We start from the raw sequence: 19,897 nt of genomic DNA on the forward strand, positions 1-19,897 counted from the left end.
AAATCTCCGATGGACAGATTGATTTCTGACTACTTCGAACGGAGCATCAAAGCTCTCGATGTCTGTAACGCAATCCGCGACGGTATCGAACAGATCCGTCAATGGGAGAAACTTGCCGATATCGTTATCTGTGCTTTAGATACTCAGCACCGTTCAATCGGAGAAGGACAGCTCCGGCGAGCTAAGAAAGCTCTGGTCGATTTAGCAATCGGAATGCTCGACGAGAAAGATCATCCTTCCGGTACCAATCTAGCTTACCGGAACCGTTCATTCGGAAGAGTCAAAGAGAGTCACCACCGCTCGATTGGTCACTTCAGATCTCTTTCTTGGAGTGTTTCAAGATCATGGTCAGCTTCTAAGCAGTTACAAGCTCTAGCTAATAACTTATCTACGCCTCGACCAAACGACGTTGCTGCGAGCAATGGTTTAGCTGTACCGGTTTACACAATGACTTCGGTTTTGCTTTTTGTCATGTGGGTTTTGGTAGCTGCGATTCCTTGTCAAGACCGTGGATTGCAAGTTAACTTCTTTGTGCCTAGGCATTTCCAATGGGCAGCTCCGGTTATGTCGTTGCACGATAAGATTGTCGAGGAATCTAAGAGGAGAGACAGGAAGAATTGTTGTGGATTGCTTAAGGAGATTGATAGGATTGAGAAGAGTTCGAGGTTGATGAATGAATTGATCGATTCGATTCATTTCCCGTTGAATGATCACAAGGAAGCTGAGGTGAAACAGAGAGTTGATGAGCTTGTTCAGGTTCGTGAAGCTTTGAGAAATGGTTTGGATCCGTTTGAGAGGAAAGTTAGAGAAGTTTTTCATCGGATTGTGAGAAGCAGGACCGAGAGTCTTGATTCTCTTTGATCTTTTTGAACATGTTTGTCCGAATATGATGATCATGATTCATATTTGGTTTTTTCTTTTTCTTTTTTTCTAATTTATCTTTTTTGATCGCTTGTAAAAAAAAGAAACTCAAAAGAGTGTAGAAGTGTTTACCTTCTTATCTCTTTGTGTTGCTAATAGTGATGATGTCCGTCTTTTGAGTAGCTACTTGTTTAGTTTGTTGATATATTGAGGTTCTACATTTGAACCAAATACCTCAAATTTTATTGAACTTGGATGATACATTCAAGAAACAAAAGAATCTATCATTGCGAAAAAAGATTTTTCATTACTTTGATGTGTTCTGCAATTTGTGTTCCACGTTTACAATTCGAATTGAAAATACATTGAAAACTCTGGACACTAAACTTCAATCTCCCTAATTATCTTCAAAATCTTCTGTTTTGTCCAAATTCATAATCTCCTCCACTTCATATCTGGCAAGTGTTTCTTCCTGCAAACAAAGCTTAAATGCATAGAAATCAACTCTATTGATTAAGGCTTTATACCAAAACAAGGCTTAATTGCAAATAACTAGACATGTCCTCGTAAGCTTATAGACATTTCTTGAACAATTAAACGGTTTGCCTCAGACATTTGTGATAGTCATCACCAAAAAAATCTGATAATACGTGCAATTGTTAAGACACATCATTGGCAAACCCACAAACAAAACTGTTTCAAGATAAAAGTTTCATGGTTCTAAGTTATGTGCATCAGAGAGATTCCCATCTAGACATTTAGTCATCATTCTCATCTCCTAACAAGGAGACTCTGATGTCCCTGTCTTTTAATCGTCATTTGCACTAATCAAAAAGACACCAAAAGGGGTATTAAAAAACAAAAACAAAACAACAACAAAACTAAATTGCACACACTAGAACAAAGTTGATCATTTAAAAAAAAAATTTAATGACATGTTGCATCAGAGAGATTCCCATCTAGACATTAGTCATCATTCTCATCTCTTAACAAAGAGACTCTGATGTCCCTGTCTTTTCATCATCACTTGCATTAATCAGACAAAACCCAAATCAAATCAGAAACTAGGAGTAGCCAACAAAACCATATCACATCAATAAGCTCAAAGATCAGATTAAAACAAGAGAAAACAGATTTGTAACCATGAGAAAGAACAAAAAAAAAAATGCCTCAGAGTTAGATTTCTTGTTCCTAGAGACTCATCTCTCAAAGCATATTTAACACCATCACAGGCATAAAAACCTAACAACACAGACACATAAACACCTGACATTTAGACAAGCAAAAGAGCGAAATCTTTGAGAAAATCTCAATACTAGGGTTTCATCTCGGTAAGTGTTAAATAGAAGATCTGAAGAACAGCGGCGGAGCTAAATTAGGGTATCAATGGGCTTTTAAAAAACAATTTTATACCCTGGCCCAATATCAAGTGAGCAAAACCGGTTTGGTTTTGTCGGTTCGAAAAATATTGGATTAAATAGCAATCGATTAAGCAAAACCGGGTATGGTTAACCTTGTGTCTCTCTCCCTCTCTCTAACACAGAAGCACACAATTCCGTTGGTCGACGTCTTAAGTTTGCCAGCGAAATCGAAGGTAGTCCCTTCGTCTGCTTTCTGTGAGCTTTCTCTCTGTTCCACCATTAATCTTTCCCTTTTTTCTCTTATTCAAACTTTTTCTTCTTCTTCTTCTTCTTCGGGAAAAATATTTTTTTTGCAATTTTCTTTCTTCCTCCATGATCTTTCTCTTCTTTGTGACTTCGCCTCCTCTGTGCTCATTTTCATGAATTCTTCTCTTGTTGCGACGCAAAGACCCATTTTTTTCTCTGTTTCTGCTGCGAAAAGACAAGACCTTTTTTATATATAAAAGAACACATCTTCCGTTACAGTGAATTTGTTGTTGTCTAAAGAGAGACTCTTGTGTCCGAATATAGACGTCCCCCATCTTCAAAGATTCGATTTTGATCAATCCCTTGCAGAAATTAAAGTTTCATCAGGTGATTGGAGTGAGTATTTCGAAAGAAAATGTTCATCCTTTGAAAATTTCACTCTTCTTTTTATGGGATTTTTTTTGATGAATGTTTTTTGTTTATAAAACAGGATGGGTAGAGTTAAGTTGAAGATTAAACGGCTTGAGAGCACAAGTAACAGGCAAGTTACATACACGAAGAGAAAAAATGGGATATTGAAGAAAGCCAAAGAGTTATCCATTTTGTGTGATATTGATATTGTCCTTCTTATGTTTTCTCCTACCGGAAGGGCTACTGCTTTCCATGGAGAACACAGGTTTTATAACATTCCCAAGCTTGTTTCTCTTTTATCATCTTTGATACTGTGGTTTAGGAACTCATAAAAATTTTGTAAGGATTTTGCTGGAATGGTTAGAGTATTGTGAAGATCACACAATGCATAAGATTAGGGGTATTTTGAGCTTTGGGAGAGATAAGGGACTCTAAAAAGACTTTAAACTGTGTTTCCTTTCAGTTATCAATTCTCAGATATTGTTCTTTGTTGTTTCCCTACATTTAAGTACTAAAGAGTGATTCTTGCTTCTTGAATCTATTAGAGGGGGGTGATCGATTGAGGTTCTGTGTTCAAGTTTCTTGCAATATACTGATATGACTTTTAACTTGGTTTTTGTGCAGTTGCATTGAAGAGGTTATTTCCAAGTTTGCGCAATTAACTCCACAAGAAAGGACAAAAAGGTATGGTAAGCATTATGTTAAAAGTTTGGATGCTATCAATCCTTTGATGCAATTTGTGTTACGAAACTATAATCAAAGTGTTTTTTTTTTTTTAATGCAACAGGAAACTGGAGAGCCTTGAAGTAAAGACATAAAAACTCACTGAGTTTCTTCCTTTCTGTATCATCAACTTTTTGTTTTGTTTTGAACACACATATTTGTTTTGCTCAATTGCAGGCATTGAAGAAGACTTTTAAGAAACTGGATCATGATGTAAATATACATGACTTTTTAGGAGCAAGGTACTTTCCATGACTTCTTATAATTAATAACCATATTTTTGTCATTGTAAGCCTCTGAATATATCTGAGATTTTGTTGTCTACTCTATCCTGCAGGAATCAAACTATTGAGGTACGGATCAACCATCTCCGGTTTTTGAAATTTCGTGGATACTTTTTAATCTCTTTGAGTCAGATTGCTAAAGCTCGTGTTAACATGACCAAATGACAGGGTCTAAGTAACCAAGTAGCGATTTACCAAGCTCAGCTTATGGAGTGTCATAGGAGGTTGAGGTGTGAACATTTATAGTTTCCTGAGTTATAAATTTTGCTTCTTGAAATCTTGGTTTCAATCTTATGTAAGTATTTTTCTTCTGGTGGGTGTTTTCAGTTGCTGGACGAACATTGATAGAATAGAAAACACAGAGCACCTCAGTTTATTGGAAGAATCATTGAGGAAATCTATTGAAAGAATCCAGATTCACAAGGTGCGTTATTATATATTTATTTACCTTTTCACTCAATCATTATAGACCTCAGATTCAGGAGTTCATTTCATTTTCCTAAACCCATATGAAATTTACTTACGAAAGACAATATCCTCCATTTTTTCAGGAACATTACACAAAGAACCAACTTTTACCAATAGAGTGTACAACAACACAGGTTATAACCATTTGTCTCCTTTCTTCTCTCTTTCTCTCTGTCTCTTCTCAGGACAATTTCTTAACCAGACCAAAGCCTTTAAATGCAGTTTCACAGCGGGATACAGTTGCCTATGGCGATGGGAGGTAATAGTAATATGCAAGAAGCTCACTCGTTGTCTTGGCTTCCTGATAATGATAACCAGCAAACAATCTTACCTGGTGATTCCAGTTATCTTCCTCATAGGTAAGAGTCTAAGTCACTATTAAAAAGCAATTTCACTATGAAAGTGCTCACTCATGTTATGGATTAATGATTTCAAACAGAGAGATTGATGGATCGATTCCCGTTTACTCTGGCTGCTTCTTTGAGTCTACTAAACCAGAAGATCAGATATGCAGCAACCCGGGACAACAGTTTGAGCACTTGGAACAACAAGGAAACGGTTGTTTGGGTTTACAACAACTTGGAGAGGAATATTCATATCCTACACCATTTGGTTCTACTTTGGGAATGGAAGACGATCAAGAGAAAAAGATAAAATCAGAAATGGAATTGAACAACTTGCAACAGCAACAACAACAACAACAACAGCAGCAACAACTAGATCCTTCAATGTATGATCCAATGGCTAATGATAACAGTGGCTGCTTTCAAATTCCTCATGATCAGTCCATGTTTGTCAATGATCATCATCATCATCATCATCACCATCATCAAAATTGGGTTCCAGATTCCATGTTTGGTCAGACTTCTTACAACCAGGTTAGTGTTTTACACCTTCATTGTAACTATCTAGCTATATGATCCACCAAACTGAATATGTCTCTGTATCTTTGGTGATTGCAGCAACCGAACTAACTCAAGACATGGCAAATGTATGTATGATGACTGGACTTATGTTTGACAGGACTAGTTTGAGCCATTGCTACAGTGTCCAAGATAAAAAATATATATATAAATATAGAGAGAGTGTACATGTTTTTGTATGTATGAGCTTGTGTCATATACTCAGGGTAGTTTTTAGGCATTTTGTGTATAAGAGATATTGTCTAGTAACCATATATTTTACAAGAATGATAAATATAATCATCCATAGATTGTTTTCTATAGATGTTGGCCAAGTGTAGCTTTTCAAGACTCTCTTGATACATATCACTCTTATCATGACAGTATACATAAACAAACTCCAAATTAAGTTCTAAGTTATGAAAAAGGGAATTTATATGTACTGTAGAAAAAGGAAAGCTGCATTACAATAAGAAGTAACCCTAAATCCAATCCACAGTCTCGAACTAATTTTGTTGCCAAATTAGCTCAATTTTGATCTTCACACGGCAACTTGAAACAACACAGTGGACATGTGTGATTGGTCTTAAACCACGTTAGGAGACACTCATCGTCAAAGTCATGACCACAAGGTAAATTCACAACTCTACTTTCACCGTTAATAAACTCTTTCAAACAAATAGCGCACGTCGTCTCGCCAGTAGAATTAACCTTCTCGTATATTTTCCTGGTTAAGGACTTGACCATGAGCTTGCTTGCGGGTCTCAAAGGGAAATTGTTGGTTTCGTGGAACGAGACTCGAACCGCTTCTTCAATCTGAATCGCTTCTTCAAGTTGAATCGCTTCTTCAATGTGAGAGTCAGGAATAAGAAGCAAGGACACTAGCAAATCATACCCCGGAGAAGAGTAATAACTTGCGGAAGAAGTAACTTCGTCAACATAGAAGATTAGGTCTGTTATCGCCTCGTAAATATCATCGTTGCTAATTCCTGATTCCATCAAGAAATAGTTCAGGTCTTCTTTGCTCCGACACTGGTCGCCATCTTCGTGGATGAATTCTTCCACAAACGACGAAGCCGTAAAAGTCGGATTATAACCGACGACTTTTGCATTGATTGTGATTGTGCCGTCGCCTTCTGGTTCAGGATTGCGTCTAATCTGGTGATGCAATTTAATACTCATGATTGATTGAAGACGATGATAATGAAAAAAGAAAAAAAAAAAGAAAATCAAAAGTCTGATGGCTCTGTGTGTGTTGTGTTATGTTTAGGGTTGTCACAACGTTATATATAGAGGGTTCTGCGTGCATTCGTTTGCCTAATGGGATTTGGAAATACACTTTATTATTTAAGATTTTAGTACTATTTTGATATTTTCCAAGGTTTCCATTTTTTTTTCTGTTATTATCTTATTTGGGTGTGTTTAATTTTCCTTTTTGTCTTTCTTTATAACATCTTATGATGCTCTTATGTGTTTTCCTTTTTTAAATAGTAATAGTAATTTACCTTTTTTCACACATTATTATAAGATGAGAAAAGAAAACCCTTGTAGGTCCTAACTCCTAAGTCAACTCTGTATTATTCGTTTTAAATTTGATTTCAGTTTTATTGCCAGAATTCACATGATAGACTTAATCTTTATACGCAAATCTATTAGAACAATACTTTCAATTGTAAATCCATTATTTTTTTCTATTTAGGTAATGGAGGGTTTATTTCGCAGCTGTTTAATAAAGATAATACATATATATTAGAGTAATATATTTGATTTATAGCATAGAACCATAGAAAACGAATCGATATATATAGGATATATAGAACCATAGAAAATGATTTATATAAAAATAAACAATGTTATATTTTGCACAAAACGCAAAGCTTTTCAAGTCTCCTTCACCCTTCATCTCTCACATGGCATCTCGTAACGACACAATGGACATACATGACTACTCAAAAACCATTTCATAACACACTCCTCGTCAAACTCATGTTCACACGGTAAAGGCACAATACTTCTTCCGTCGTTAAATTCCTCCAAACAAATACAGCACATATCAATCTTGAAGGTAAAGTATGTGTATTGGGCCTGAAACAAATCCAGCAAAGTAAAAGCCCAAATCAGGAGTCTGGTCAACACCCTCATGTCAAGACAAACTTGACTGTACCTGCAACACCTCTGCTTCACAACCGTTATGATGCTCTCGTCGATAAGGATGATGACTAGCCTACTCACAGCTGTACACATGAGTCACCTAAACCTAGAATGTTCTCTATGTCACTATATAAGACAATGTTGCTACAGCGTAAACTCATCTTGCAATTATAATAAAGAAACAGAGTTTTAACAAAGTTCTTCGTTTATTCTCAAATCTCACCGACCGCATCGCTAGTCTTCTTGTATATTTTTCTTTTCAAAGACTCGACAGCGAGCTTGCTCGCAGGTCTTAACCTGACAATATTGGCCTCATTGAACGAGGCTTGAAAAACTTCTTCAATCAGAGAACGATCCCTCTCTTCAATTCGATGATGAGAGTCGTCGAAGCTAACATTGTGCTCATCCCATAAGTGTCGAAACTCGAAGACTCGAACAAGCTGAGATGGAGCCATTTCTCCACGGACATAAATAACCTCGTGCTGATCATCCTCTAAACCAAGAACCTCTTCTTCAATGGTCTCATTGAGCGAGACTTGAAAACCTTGTCCAAGTTGAGATGGAGCAGCTTCTTCAGTTTGATGATCAAAGTCAAAGCTAACATTGTGCACATTCAATAAGTGCACAAAGTCGTCGACTCGAGCAACTTGTTCAAGCTGAGATGGAGCTGCTTCTTCATCGACAAAGATAACATCGGGCTCATGCTCTAAACCTAGAACGTCTTCTTCAATGGTCTCATTGAGCGAGACTCGAAAAACTTCTCTAAGCTGAGACCGAGCTGCCTCTTCAGTTTGATGATCAAAGTCAAAGCTGATAACGTCTTGCTCATCCTCTAAACCTAGAACCTCTTCTTCGATGGTCTCACTGAGCGAAACTCGGTAAACTTCTACAAGCTGAGATGAAGCTGCTTCTTCAATATGATGATCAAATTCAAATATAGAATCCTGCTCATCATCCTCTAAACCTGGAACATCTTCTTCAATGGTCTCATTGAGTGAGACTCGAAAACCTTCTTCAAGCTGAGATGGAGCTGCTTCTTCAATTTGATGATGATCAAATTCAAAGATAACATCGTGCCCATCCACTAAACCTACGAGGACGTGTACCTCAATTTGTTCAGAAGGAACATCAATAGTAAGAGTCCTCAAGTACACTCTTAAAGCACAACCTAGATTATAATCATCAGAGGAAATTGCTTGATCTACAAGTCTCCGTAAGTGTAAAAACACATCGTAATCATCTATGGGAGTGGTTTCTCCTGACCACATCAAGAATTCAGTAAGCTCTACATCAATACATTCAGGGTTACCAGAGAATCCTATTAGTTTTTCATAGAGGTCCCAATGGATGATACTTTGATGNGCAGCTTCTTCAGTTTGATGATCAAAGTCAAAGCTAACATTGTGCACATTCAATAAGTGCACAAAGTCGTCGACTCGAGCAACTTGTTCAAGCTGAGATGGAGCTGCTTCTTCATCGACAAAGATAACATCGGGCTCATGCTCTAAACCTAGAACGTCTTCTTCAATGGTCTCATTGAGCGAGACTCGAAAAACTTCTCTAAGCTGAGACCGAGCTGCCTCTTCAGTTTGATGATCAAAGTCAAAGCTGATAACGTCTTGCTCATCCTCTAAACCTAGAACCTCTTCTTCGATGGTCTCACTGAGCGAAACTCGGTAAACTTCTACAAGCTGAGATGAAGCTGCTTCTTCAATATGATGATCAAATTCAAATATAGAATCCTGCTCATCATCCTCTAAACCTGGAACATCTTCTTCAATGGTCTCATTGAGTGAGACTCGAAAACCTTCTTCAAGCTGAGATGGAGCTGCTTCTTCAATTTGATGATGATCAAATTCAAAGATAACATCGTGCCCATCCACTAAACCTACGAGGACGTGTACCTCAATTTGTTCAGAAGGAACATCAATAGTAAGAGTCCTCAAGTACACTCTTAAAGCACAACCTAGATTATAATCATCAGAGGAAATTGCTTGATCTACAAGTCTCCGTAAGTGTAAAAACACATCGTAATCATCTATGGGAGTGGTTTCTCCTGACCACATCAAGAATTCAGTAAGCTCTACATCAATACATTCAGGGTTACCAGAGAATCCTATTAGTTTTTCATAGAGGTCCCAATGGATGATACTTTGATGTATTTTGGTTGTAGAAACACTGATTTTGATTGTGCCAACATTATCGGGTTCAGGATTGTGGTCGATTTCGTAGGAGAAGAACGAGATCATCACGGCGAGAAGAACGAAGAAGAAAAAGTAAGAAGATTGGGAAATATATCAAATCGATGATGATATGGGTTTAGGGTTCTCTTTAATTATTTCATCTATGTATTTATATTAGAGGGACTAGATGGGTATAAATATATTTAGCAGATTATCTGATTCTATTGGGATTCGATAACGTCACAGTTTTCGTAGACTTTTTTTTCCCCCCTAATTTCATAACGGTGTATAATTTTTTCTTTTTTTTTTTTTAATTTCCGGTAGAAATTTAGTTTTCAATTATTGTTTTTATGTTCCCCTTTGTTTTTACCGTATAAGCATAAGCTNCAAAGCTGATAACGTCTTGCTCATCCTCTAAACCTAGAACCTCTTCTTCGATGGTCTCACTGAGCGAAACTCGGTAAACTTCTACAAGCTGAGATGAAGCTGCTTCTTCAATATGATGATCAAATTCAAATATAGAATCCTGCTCATCATCCTCTAAACCTGGAACATCTTCTTCAATGGTCTCATTGAGTGAGACTCGAAAACCTTCTTCAAGCTGAGATGGAGCTGCTTCTTCAATTTGATGATGATCAAATTCAAAGATAACATCGTGCCCATCCACTAAACCTACGAGGACGTGTACCTCAATTTGTTCAGAAGGAACATCAATAGTAAGAGTCCTCAAGTACACTCTTAAAGCACAACCTAGATTATAATCATCAGAGGAAATTGCTTGATCTACAAGTCTCCGTAAGTGTAAAAACACATCGTAATCATCTATGGGAGTGGTTTCTCCTGACCACATCAAGAATTCAGTAAGCTCTACATCAATACATTCAGGGTTACCAGAGAATCCTATTAGTTTTTCATAGAGGTCCCAATGGATGATACTTTGATGTATTTTGGTTGTAGAAACACTGATTTTGATTGTGCCAACATTATCGGGTTCAGGATTGTGGTCGATTTCGTAGGAGAAGAACGAGATCATCACGGCGAGAAGAACGAAGAAGAAAAAGTAAGAAGATTGGGAAATATATCAAATCGATGATGATATGGGTTTAGGGTTCTCTTTAATTATTTCATCTATGTATTTATATTAGAGGGACTAGATGGGTATAAATATATTTAGCAGATTATCTGATTCTATTGGGATTCGATAACGTCACAGTTTTCGTAGACTTTTTTTTCCCCCCTAATTTCATAACGGTGTATAATTTTTTCTTTTTTTTTTTTTAATTTCCGGTAGAAATTTAGTTTTCAATTATTGTTTTTATGTTCCCCTTTGTTTTTACCGTATAAGCATAAGCTATATAGACCTATAGTCATGTATCTCATAAAAAAAAAAAAAAAAAAATCTAATAAAATAAAGATTGAAAACCTGTATAAGTTGAGACAAAAACTATATTTGAAAAAGAACGATTCTTAATATCGAAAAGGGGTTGTCAGAATTCTTAGTTCTTACTTACAAACATCATCATCATCATCAAAATTGGGTTTCAGATTCAATGTAAGTTACAACCAGGTTAGTGTTCATAGCTACATTGGAACTATATTAAGCTATATGATCCACACCAAACTATATATGTCTCCGTATATTTGGTGATTGCATCAACCGAACTAACTAATCAGGACAGGACTCACGTATACAACATATTTTATGGATACTGGACTTATGCCTAAGTTTCTGAGGCATTGCTATATCTAATGTCCAAGATATACTCATAGGAGTTTAAGGCACTTTGAGTATAAGAGATGCTTTCTAGGAACCATATATTTTGTAAAAATGATCAGTATATTTCATTTACTTCTTTAATAGATTATATTTCATTTACTTCTTTAATAGATTATATATGTTTGTTGGCAATAAGTGATCAATATAAGGTCTTTCTTCCTCTTTTTAATTTTAGCTTTTCAGAACTCTTTCGATTCTTATCATTTCTATTATGATTAACACAACATTCTCCAAATTTATATAAGTAAAAAAAAAAAACATCGATTTTTTTTAAAAGGGAGTTTTATAAACTGTAGAAAACAAAATCTTCGTTATAATTTGAATTTTCATACTCGAACTGCTTCTTCAATCTGATTCATAATTAATATAAGGCTCCACAAGAAGAAGATCCAACCACACTTCTAAAGCACACCCTTGAGAATAGCCATTACTTGCGGAAGAAGTTACTTGAGCAATATAGGGGATTAATTTATAAATCGCATATAAAACCTCGTGATCGCTCATTCCTGCTTCCCGCAAGAAATTAATCAAGTCAAGTCTGCTCCCACCCTCGTCTCCATTGATGAAATCGTCGGCAAGCGACAAAGTCGTGAATGACGAGTGATGATCTTGGTCGAAGATCCTTGCATTGACTCTGACTGTGCCCGCATCTTCTGGTTCAGGATCGTGTTTGATTTTGTGTCCACGTGAGACTTGAACATCCTCTAAAGTTTGAGGCTCATCGTAAAAAATAAGATCCAACGTCACTTGTAAAGCACACCCGGGAGAATACCCATCACTTTCTGAAGAAGTTATTTTAGCAACATAGCGAACTAAGTGATGCATGGCATGTGCAATATCGTAGTCGCTGATCCCTGAAAGGTTTAAGAAATAATCCAAGTCCAATTTGCTTTGACACTCGTTGAGATCATCGTTGATGAATTCGTCGACGGACGACTTTCTCGTGAATGTCAAGATTTCGTCGTCTCCTCCGAAGATCCTTGCATTGACTCTAACTGTGCCCGCATCTTCTGGTTCAGGATCGTGTTTGATTTCGTGTTCGAAAACCCCCGTAAACATGATTAAAAAAGAACAATAATAATTCTGGTGGTTCCTGTTTTTGCTTTCTCTTTTTGTTGTTGTGGTCACCCAAAGAAGAAATTGAATCGATGATGTAAGGGTTTAGGGTGAATGAACTCATATATTTTTTTTTTTTTTTTCAACATTTCTGCATTATGGGCCACAACGGGCCGGCCCATTAGCCAAATTCCTACATTCGTAGGAGCCGGGACTCGATCCCTGGTGTGATGGTGCCTTGTGCATTAAGGACTTACCTTCTGCCACTGCACCAAGGTCACTTCACGAACTCATATATTTATAGCAGAGACCTTTGTGGGTTCCTATTTTTTTTTTGGGATTTTTGAGATAACATTTTCTATTTGTTTTTGTTAAGTCCATTACAATTTCCATTTATTATCTTTTTAAAAGAAGAAAATTTACATAAGTCCATTACGATTTCCATATTAGCTCTTCTTCCTTTATTGATTTTGATAAATTCCTTTTCCTTAAAGGTGAATTTTATTATACTTATTACATGTTTAGAAGCAATTTATAATGTGAATTTTTAATCTAACATATTCGTGATTGAAGAGCTAACTAGTGTAGTACACATATGCTACTACTTTAGTAATAACGAGTCAAAATCGTTTTGCAATTAGTCCAAAACACTACAGTACTACACGTTACACAACACACAAACATAAGAATTACTTCATGTCTTCATCTCTTCGTCGACGATCATCCTACATCAACTATCACTCAAACCCGAAACAGAGGAAGAAGAAAATGATGATGTGATGGACATGGAAATGCCATGTCTTCTCTTCCTCTTATGGTTAGCCTTGAAACAAGCTTGTCTTAATCTCTTTGTCTTATCCTCAAACTTCAAATCTGGCAACTTCTCAATCGTTTCCTTCTCCTTCTCGAGCTTTTCCAAAGCGTTTCTTAGCTTGTCTTCGTTTTCTTCCCCTTCCATCTTCTGCAGCTCCTGTTACAATTATAAAAATAGTCACATCAAAAATCACTGAAAGACCATCACATTAAGGCTTTTTAAATTGTGTATTTCAATTTCAAAACAATTATTTTTCTTTAATAAAAAGTCTGAAACAAAAAAAAAGTCACTCGAAGATTTTCTGATGATACAATAGAGGAATTTCACATGTTATAATAGTTATATTATATGTAATAGTTGTTTATTATACCTTGACATTACTAATGAGTTTTAGTAGGCTCATGAGCTTACGATGAGGCCAGCGTTGAATACCCAATTCGCGACATCTCTTCTTCAAAAGAGTTAAACCAATGTTAAGTTCTTTAGCCGCTTGAGTTATGGGCATGTAGAAGTACAATGAGATGATTTCTTTCGACAATGTCTTCGAATCAGAACAGCTAGAAACACATTCTTCTCTGCATCTCCTCTTCTTGGTGGAGATGGTTTCACTCTTTTTCTCCAAATCAAGATCGAGCATCCACTCTTCTTCGGTCCATGAAACAGAACCGTACACACTAAGTAAATCTGCTTAAACAGAACGACAAGAATGAGAAGTGCACACATAAAATCCATGAGAACAAAAACATAATTAAGTGCAACATGTACTGATATATGCATACCGTCAAGAGATACGATGGAGATAGGATCAAGATCAGGTAAAGCCAGAAAGCTTGAGGCAGAAGGAAGACAATCAGGTAAAGCCAGAAAGCTTGAGGCAGAAGGAGGAAAGTCATCTTCTAAGCCCAAGAAAAGATTCGCTAACTCGCTGCATTAAGAACACACAACAATTAAAACATGGATCAAGAACTACTAGCTAGAAATACTTTTAAAAACAGGCATGCATGATGAGTCAATTAAATTTACCTTTGATGAGAGTAAAGTGATGAGTGGTTTAGAAATGAAAATGAGTGATCTTCTTTGCCAAATACTTGATCATACTCCAATTTGCAAAACGAGTTCATCATCATTAAGTGGTTTGTGATCACTAATCAACGGGAGAGAGAGAGAGAGAGAGAGAGAGGTGTATATATATACTATATACGAAAAGAGAAGATATAGAAGTGAAGTTATATAATAGTATAAACTGTACAAGAAAGTGGGTATTGACGGCTAATTGATAGCCCTGTAAAATTTGGAGTTACGAGAGAGATATTAGTAATGATAATGGTAATTAATGCTGATAAGAGGTACGTTTTTTTAGGAATAGTTGATACTAGCCTTCTCTTGCAGAAAATCTATACCCGTCAATTTCCACCAAAACTTTAGAATTGTGTATGCTTACCTTGTATAACGATATTATTATGTCAAAGTTGTATAACGATATTATGTTCACACGCTTTCAGAAATGATATATATTATAGATCGATAAAAGCCAATCGTAGTTATTTGTTCATTTGTGAAGTAGTATCTTGATGAACTCATGTAATTACACTTTTTCCTTAGTGTAACGTATGGTGTGCCAAACTGCCAATCAATATTTTAAGTGTTCACGAACAATTGTTGTAGTTATAGTTTTTTTTTTTTTTTTGAAGTACAATTATAGATAATAGTAAAACCAAAAAATAAAAATAGTTATAGTTAAGGCTTTAAGAGAAACGGCTAAGAAATTTATAGAGTAATACATTTCCAACAAAAAGATAACGGTTTAAATTAATTTCAGATAATGGCTGCGAGTAATCAATTCTTTTCAGGTGATTCTTGTAGTAAATGGCCACTTAAGAAATGTGAAAACTGTAGGTTATTTAGAGAGAAATTTTACTAAATACCATGTTTTAGTGAATCAGGTAAAAACAAAAAATTTACTGTCTTTATGTTGTCAACATTGTTTTCTGCCAGTTTGGACCGTGTTTAACCGGTTTAGACACCCTTAAGCTTAGGCATAGCTGCATAGGTAGGATAGGCTAGTAGACCTTAAACATGGAGTCTTTAGCGACTCTTATTTTATTCTTTAGAACTAGAACTACCCACAAAGCTGAGCATTTTTATAGGCTATATAGAAATCTAAAGAACAATATCTTGCTTTGCTCAATTGATTTGAAAGACAAGGGCTCACAGTAGTTAGTAAATCATCATTAGGCAGGCACTTTAAATTCACCTTCAGACCAAACAATAAAAGACTCCAGATTTGAACATGATGAACACACAAATTCTCTACTCAGAATGTAAGACTCAAAAACCATTTAAGCAAGGTACTGCAACAAAAGGCTGAATACGGTTTCAGACAACAAGATGTAACTATTATGGTAAAATATAAAAGCTTATCTGTTGTCGTCATAATCCATTTTGCTTTAAATTAAAAACCTCTCAACACACAAAACTTTACACATTCTGTTATAGAGAAGACATGTAAGCAAATGTGGTTTCTGGGCAACCTTCCCATCATTCCTCATCATCTTCATCAGAATCACCTTCTTTCCCCTGAAGATAGATATGATTTTTTAAAAACATATCAGGTAAAACTCACAATGGAATCTCCACGATTGAAATGGTTTCAGACATTAACAATAACACAAAATTGTTCTGTCTTAGGATATCTCTATCTAATCTTTCATCTGATCATGCACATTAGCATATCATAGATGCGGCACATTTTAAGCAGAAAAATCAACCAAGCAAACGAAATTTAGATGAAGCTTTTTACCTCTTCATCTCCATCATCGTCTCCATCAAAGTCCTCTTCATCAGCCTCCTACACAGTTACATACAATTTATTAAAATCTTCAAGCAACTTGTGATCTCTAAACAAAGTCAAGATTGGATAATGAAATAGTAAATATAGCTTACATTGTTAAAGTAGGTGAGAGGGTTGGGCCACAAATCTTCCTTGATGATATCGGCAACCTGCTACAAGATGAATTTCTGAGTTCAAGTTGGGCTAGACATGGGGTTACTCTTACAAAAAAGAGTAAAAAAACAATATAGGATCAATACCTCGTCATGCATCTCAATCTCAACGTCCTCCTTGTGTTGAGCATCATTAAACCAGGTAAAGAAGCTGAAAAAGACATGTAATTGCTAAATTAGAAAGGCAAGAGTTTTAACTTGGATCTATGACGGGTGAAAATTCACTTAATAAGGGATGGGGGAGATGGATTTATACCTCTCTTCAGGTAATGCACGTTTGTTTCCATTCTTCTCGTGATTCACTCCATTTGACAAGCCCTTAATTGTTGAGAAATATAGTTACAGGAATAATCATAAGAAATAGACTTAGTTTATGCAATAAATATCCACTTACTTTGCCCTCTTTCCATTTGATAGGGGTGGCTGTAACTTTTGTTGTCCCTTCTTCGAGGAAGGTAAAAGTCTTTGTTAGTTTTCCATCCTCAAAAAATGGATTGGGATTGAAGTACTGCATTTGACAATTTGACACAATCAGTAAACTAAGTAACTAAAAACTTAGCTTTCTTAGAACAGTCAGAGACAATATCAAAATATGATAAAGAACAAACATCTGGACTAAAAAGAAACTTACAAAAGTGATCGAGTATCCGGATTTCACATCTTTAGCATCCTCAACATCCAGAGAGCTAAGATATTTGAATATCTGTTCAAAAGAAAAAGAAAAATCAAATCATACGAAGACAAGAATAAAACCAATGTGAATCTATCAACCGAAATTCATAAGGGAAACACAAACCTTTTGGTCTTCTTCTGTCAAAAGTTCACCTAGAGCAGGGTGACTCAAGAACTACAACAAAAGCAAGTCCTTATAATTCCAACAAGAGAAGAGATTGCTTTGAACTCTGAATTGGAAAAAAAAAAAAAAAACAGAACAGAGAATGATAAAACTTACAGCAGTTAACCAGAAATCAGGGATGGATTTGATAATCTCGTTACGCTTGTCATAAACAGGTTTCCTTATCACATTATACTTCTGCTCCACTTCCAACACTTCATCACTAGCCTTTTCGTTAATCTAATACAACCAAAACAAGAGAGCTGATTGAGATAGGAGAGGACTCAAAACACAATTAAACTTTACTCAAAACAGTTTTCTTGACTTCTCTACAGATATTGGATAAGTCAATTTCTCAAAGACTATCATATAATAAATAACCTATGTGAACACGACCACATTATCATTCCAAATCATTCCAAAGACAACAACAACACAAGTACAAAGATACAATCTTTATCTCATAAATTGTCCAATAGAAAATTCAAATCGAGAGAATCCAAACCCAGATCAATTCTCATCAACCAAATCAAATTAATCATGGGGATTGTTAAAAAAAATTGTTTTACAAGAAATTGTGATTTACCTTCTCGAGGTCGTCTTGGATCTCTTGAAGCTTTTCAATTGAGAGGACAAGCTCTGTATCGATTTGCTCGACGTTCTCTTCTTCGGTTTTCGCCTTTTTGCTCTTATCCGCCACCATTTTTTCAACCCAGATTGACGCAGAGCAATTCGAATTCCTCACTCTTCTCTGCCTTCACAGAGCGCAACAGCTAAAACCCTAAAAACTCGATCGTGATGTGATGAGAGAAGTTGGGCAAAACTGATTTAGGGTTTTGGGGGGGGGGTTTTGTTGACCAATTAGATTATTTATTACGTCACGTTAGCCGAATAAGGGTATTTCTGTCTTTTCATACGTTAATTTTGTTTTTAGGTTTTTAATTGATTTTACTTATTATAAAAGTCTACCCACCCTTAGTCCCTTTTACAAATCAACAAATGTTGATGGTTATTAACTAACTAATTGACAACACTTATATCCAGTTAAAATGATGTGATGTTATGATTAAAGAAAAAATCAAGTGTTGACAACACACAAAAAAAAAAGTAATGATGGTTTGGTAATAAACTAATAACTAACTAATCTAATCTACCTACCAATAAAAATTTGTGTGGATCACACCTAATTTTCATATCACAAAAATAATACGAATCATTAATTTGCAAATTATGGTGTGTCAACAAGTTAATAATAGTGTACAAACTAATCAATATATTTGGGCTCAAAATGGGCTTTCCAAATAGCTTTTACGGGCTAGTGAAATAATATAATTCTTGCACAATAAACATGGCACTGTGTAATAAACCTTTTGAGTCTCAAATAAAATGTATTTTCTTTTTTTGTCAACAATAAAATGTATTTTCTTGTAAAGGAACTTTATGATTTTAACTACTCCATTTCTATATGTTTAAAAGGATCAAATTTATGAATAAATAGGTGTCACAATATTCATATTCAACGGTCGATTTATTGGAGTAGTTTGGCTCTGGTTGGGTATTTATGTGTATATATATATCAGAAAAAACATAATAATAGGTATACTTCTTTTTCCTATTTAATAGTATAGATGGAATTGGGTAAGGTGGTCACAAACTAATCAATATTGTTGAAAACATTCTTCATATAGGGTGGTACCACTATACTTTAATTTAATATATATATAAATATCAATGTAGACAAAATTTTCAGCTTTCACGAACTTTAAACTATATGGTAGTATATTAATTTCGCTAGTCTGTCGTCGAGTCGAACCATCAGATTATGACTTACAATCTGGATAAACATAACAATGTTACGTATAAAGAAACTGTGTGTAACCTCCCTATAAAACAAAATCTACATTCTTTTTATTTTTAAAATATCTACTTTAATTACATTCGCTAATGTAGTAGCTTTTGAACCATGCAAACAATTGACTATGTGGGACAGGAATTTGTTAAGATTTTCATATAGTAACATCTTAATGTGTTCCACAAAAGAAGTAATGAAACATCTTAATATATGCGGATAACTCGTAAGATATGTTTACCAGTATATAAAACAACTTTATTTATGTATATGTGTCAATAAATCTAGTGCGGTCCAGTTTATTTCATGTTTTGTATCCAGTGCCCATACTCTTAGTCTCTTTTTATTCATTATTTTAACAAATTAGCTCGTTTCGAGTTATTGAAATGGTCCCAATTTCAGATCATTCCCTTCGCATTTACTACTATCAGAATCCAACCCTAAGTTTGCAATTGCATGGCTAAAAACAAATATCCGATATTAATGCCAATTTTGTATAGTCTCATACAGACTAATTGTTATTTTCTTGTCTCGACGTCAAGTTATCATCGTTTCTTATGATCCACATGCATAATTTGTAGGGTCGTCCTCACGGGAGGTATCTATATAATTACGATGTGTTATTATATAATCCGTTCCAATTAATGCATAACGTCCGTTGATGTGAATCATGTGATATGGTGACGCATGTGGTGCAGAATGATATACATTATATAGGTATATCATAACGATTTCTCAAAAGTTACAAATATGGTATAATAGAAATCAACAGTTAAAATCGTACTCCAAAGAGCGAGATATATAGTAACCTAATTATGTAATAATTTGTACGGTGGTCGAAGACTACAAAAACTGAGGTGAAATTAATTTGTTTTATTGTGGTTAATTTGGTTTTCTGAGTAGAGGTCCATAATACTCACAAATTTCACACTTTTTTTTTGTTTGTCCGTCGAATTTTTCTCTTTAAACCATT

At 35.4% G+C, this 19,897-nt stretch overlaps 6 protein-coding genes across 9 annotated transcripts in view; 2 read left to right on the forward strand and 4 right to left on the reverse strand.

Moving 5' to 3' along the window:
- The window catches only part of LOC104740575, an 8,396-nt gene extending 7,237 nt beyond the window's left edge, over positions 1-1,159 (forward strand). Inside the window, exon 2 of one of the 3 annotated variants that reach the window (XM_010461216.2) lies at positions 18-1,159. In XM_010461216.2, the coding sequence (XP_010459518.1) occupies positions 18-861 (844 nt within the window). In that variant the 3' untranslated portion in view covers positions 862-1,159. Of the gene's footprint in view, positions 1-2 lie in introns of all 3 variants that reach the window. The other 2 variants (XM_010461215.2, XM_019236372.1) reach the window with 2 other exon arrangements.
- On the forward strand, positions 2,297-5,580 carry LOC104740576 (agamous-like MADS-box protein AGL65). The gene is made up of 12 exons (XM_010461218.2): positions 2,297-2,864; positions 2,959-3,144; positions 3,504-3,563; positions 3,667-3,685; positions 3,780-3,844; positions 3,940-3,955; positions 4,055-4,116; positions 4,214-4,310; positions 4,438-4,488; positions 4,577-4,713; positions 4,794-5,232; positions 5,317-5,580. The coding sequence occupies exons 2-12, from the start codon at positions 2,960-2,962 to the stop codon at positions 5,326-5,328; spliced, it is 1,143 nt and encodes a 380-aa protein (XP_010459520.1). The 5' UTR covers positions 2,297-2,864; position 2,959; the 3' UTR covers positions 5,329-5,580.
- On the reverse strand, positions 5,785-6,255 carry LOC104743386 (E3 ubiquitin-protein ligase RING1-like). Its single transcript, XM_010464475.1, has one exon. It carries the CDS (start codon positions 6,253-6,255, stop codon positions 5,785-5,787), a length of 471 nt encoding a protein of 156 aa, XP_010462777.1.
- On the reverse strand, positions 7,600-9,656 carry LOC104740577. Its single transcript, XM_010461220.2, has one exon. It carries the CDS (start codon positions 9,654-9,656, stop codon positions 7,620-7,622), a length of 2,037 nt encoding a protein of 678 aa, XP_010459522.2. The 3' UTR covers positions 7,600-7,619.
- On the reverse strand, positions 13,154-14,358 carry LOC104743387 (protein RKD1-like). The gene is made up of 4 exons (XM_010464476.1): positions 14,261-14,358; positions 14,017-14,162; positions 13,608-13,924; positions 13,154-13,393 (listed from the first exon to the last, which is right to left on the reverse strand). The coding sequence occupies exons 1-4, from the start codon at positions 14,356-14,358 to the stop codon at positions 13,154-13,156; spliced, it is 801 nt and encodes a 266-aa protein (XP_010462778.1).
- LOC104740578 (NAP1-related protein 2) lies at positions 15,529-17,917 on the reverse strand. 2 transcript variants are annotated; one of them, XM_010461222.2, is made up of 10 exons: positions 17,662-17,917; positions 17,193-17,315; positions 17,037-17,087; positions 16,872-16,943; positions 16,635-16,748; positions 16,497-16,558; positions 16,328-16,391; positions 16,181-16,237; positions 16,038-16,085; positions 15,529-15,814 (listed from the first exon to the last, which is right to left on the reverse strand). In XM_010461222.2, exons 1-10 carry the CDS (start codon positions 17,776-17,778, stop codon positions 15,776-15,778), a joined length of 747 nt encoding a protein of 248 aa, XP_010459524.1. In that variant the 5' UTR covers positions 17,779-17,917; the 3' UTR covers positions 15,529-15,775. The 2 variants fall into 2 exon arrangements, with proteins under 2 accessions (XP_010459524.1, XP_010459523.1); XM_010461221.2 differs by having other exon boundaries at positions 16,181-16,240.

This window comes from Camelina sativa, chromosome 14 (genome assembly GCF_000633955.1).
Source record: "Camelina sativa cultivar DH55 chromosome 14, Cs, whole genome shotgun sequence".
Classification (NCBI taxonomy): Eukaryota; Viridiplantae; Streptophyta; class Magnoliopsida; order Brassicales; family Brassicaceae; genus Camelina; species Camelina sativa.

Coding starts and splice junctions, on each gene's coding strand:
- LOC104740576 (XM_010461218.2), top strand. CDS start 2,960: ATGGGTAGAGTTAAGTTGAAGATTAAACGGCTTGAGAGCACAAGTAAC. Junction 4,117..4,213: donor GAGTGTCATAGGAGGTTGAG/GTGTGAACATTT, acceptor GGGTGTTTTCAG/TTGCTGGACGAACATTGATA. Junction 4,714..4,793: donor TCCAGTTATCTTCCTCATAG/GTAAGAGTCTAA, acceptor GATTTCAAACAG/AGAGATTGATGGATCGATTC.
- LOC104743386 (XM_010464475.1), bottom strand. CDS start 6,255: ATGGAATCAGGAATTAGCAACGATGATATTTACGAGGCGATAACAGAC.
- LOC104743387 (XM_010464476.1), bottom strand. CDS start 14,358: ATGAACTCGTTTTGCAAATTGGAGTATGATCAAGTATTTGGCAAAGAA. Junction 13,925..14,016: donor CTCCATCGTATCTCTTGACG/GTATGCATATAT, acceptor GTTCTGTTTAAG/CAGATTTACTTAGTGTGTAC. Junction 13,394..13,607: donor AACTCATTAGTAATGTCAAG/GTATAATAAACA, acceptor TAATTGTAACAG/GAGCTGCAGAAGATGGAAGG.
- LOC104740578 (XM_010461221.2), bottom strand. CDS start 17,778: ATGGTGGCGGATAAGAGCAAAAAGGCGAAAACCGAAGAAGAGAACGTC. Junction 17,088..17,192: donor CTGATTTCTGGTTAACTGCT/GTAAGTTTTATC, acceptor CTTTTGTTGTAG/TTCTTGAGTCACCCTGCTCT. Junction 16,392..16,496: donor CGTGCATTACCTGAAGAGAG/GTATAAATCCAT, acceptor TGTCTTTTTCAG/CTTCTTTACCTGGTTTAATG.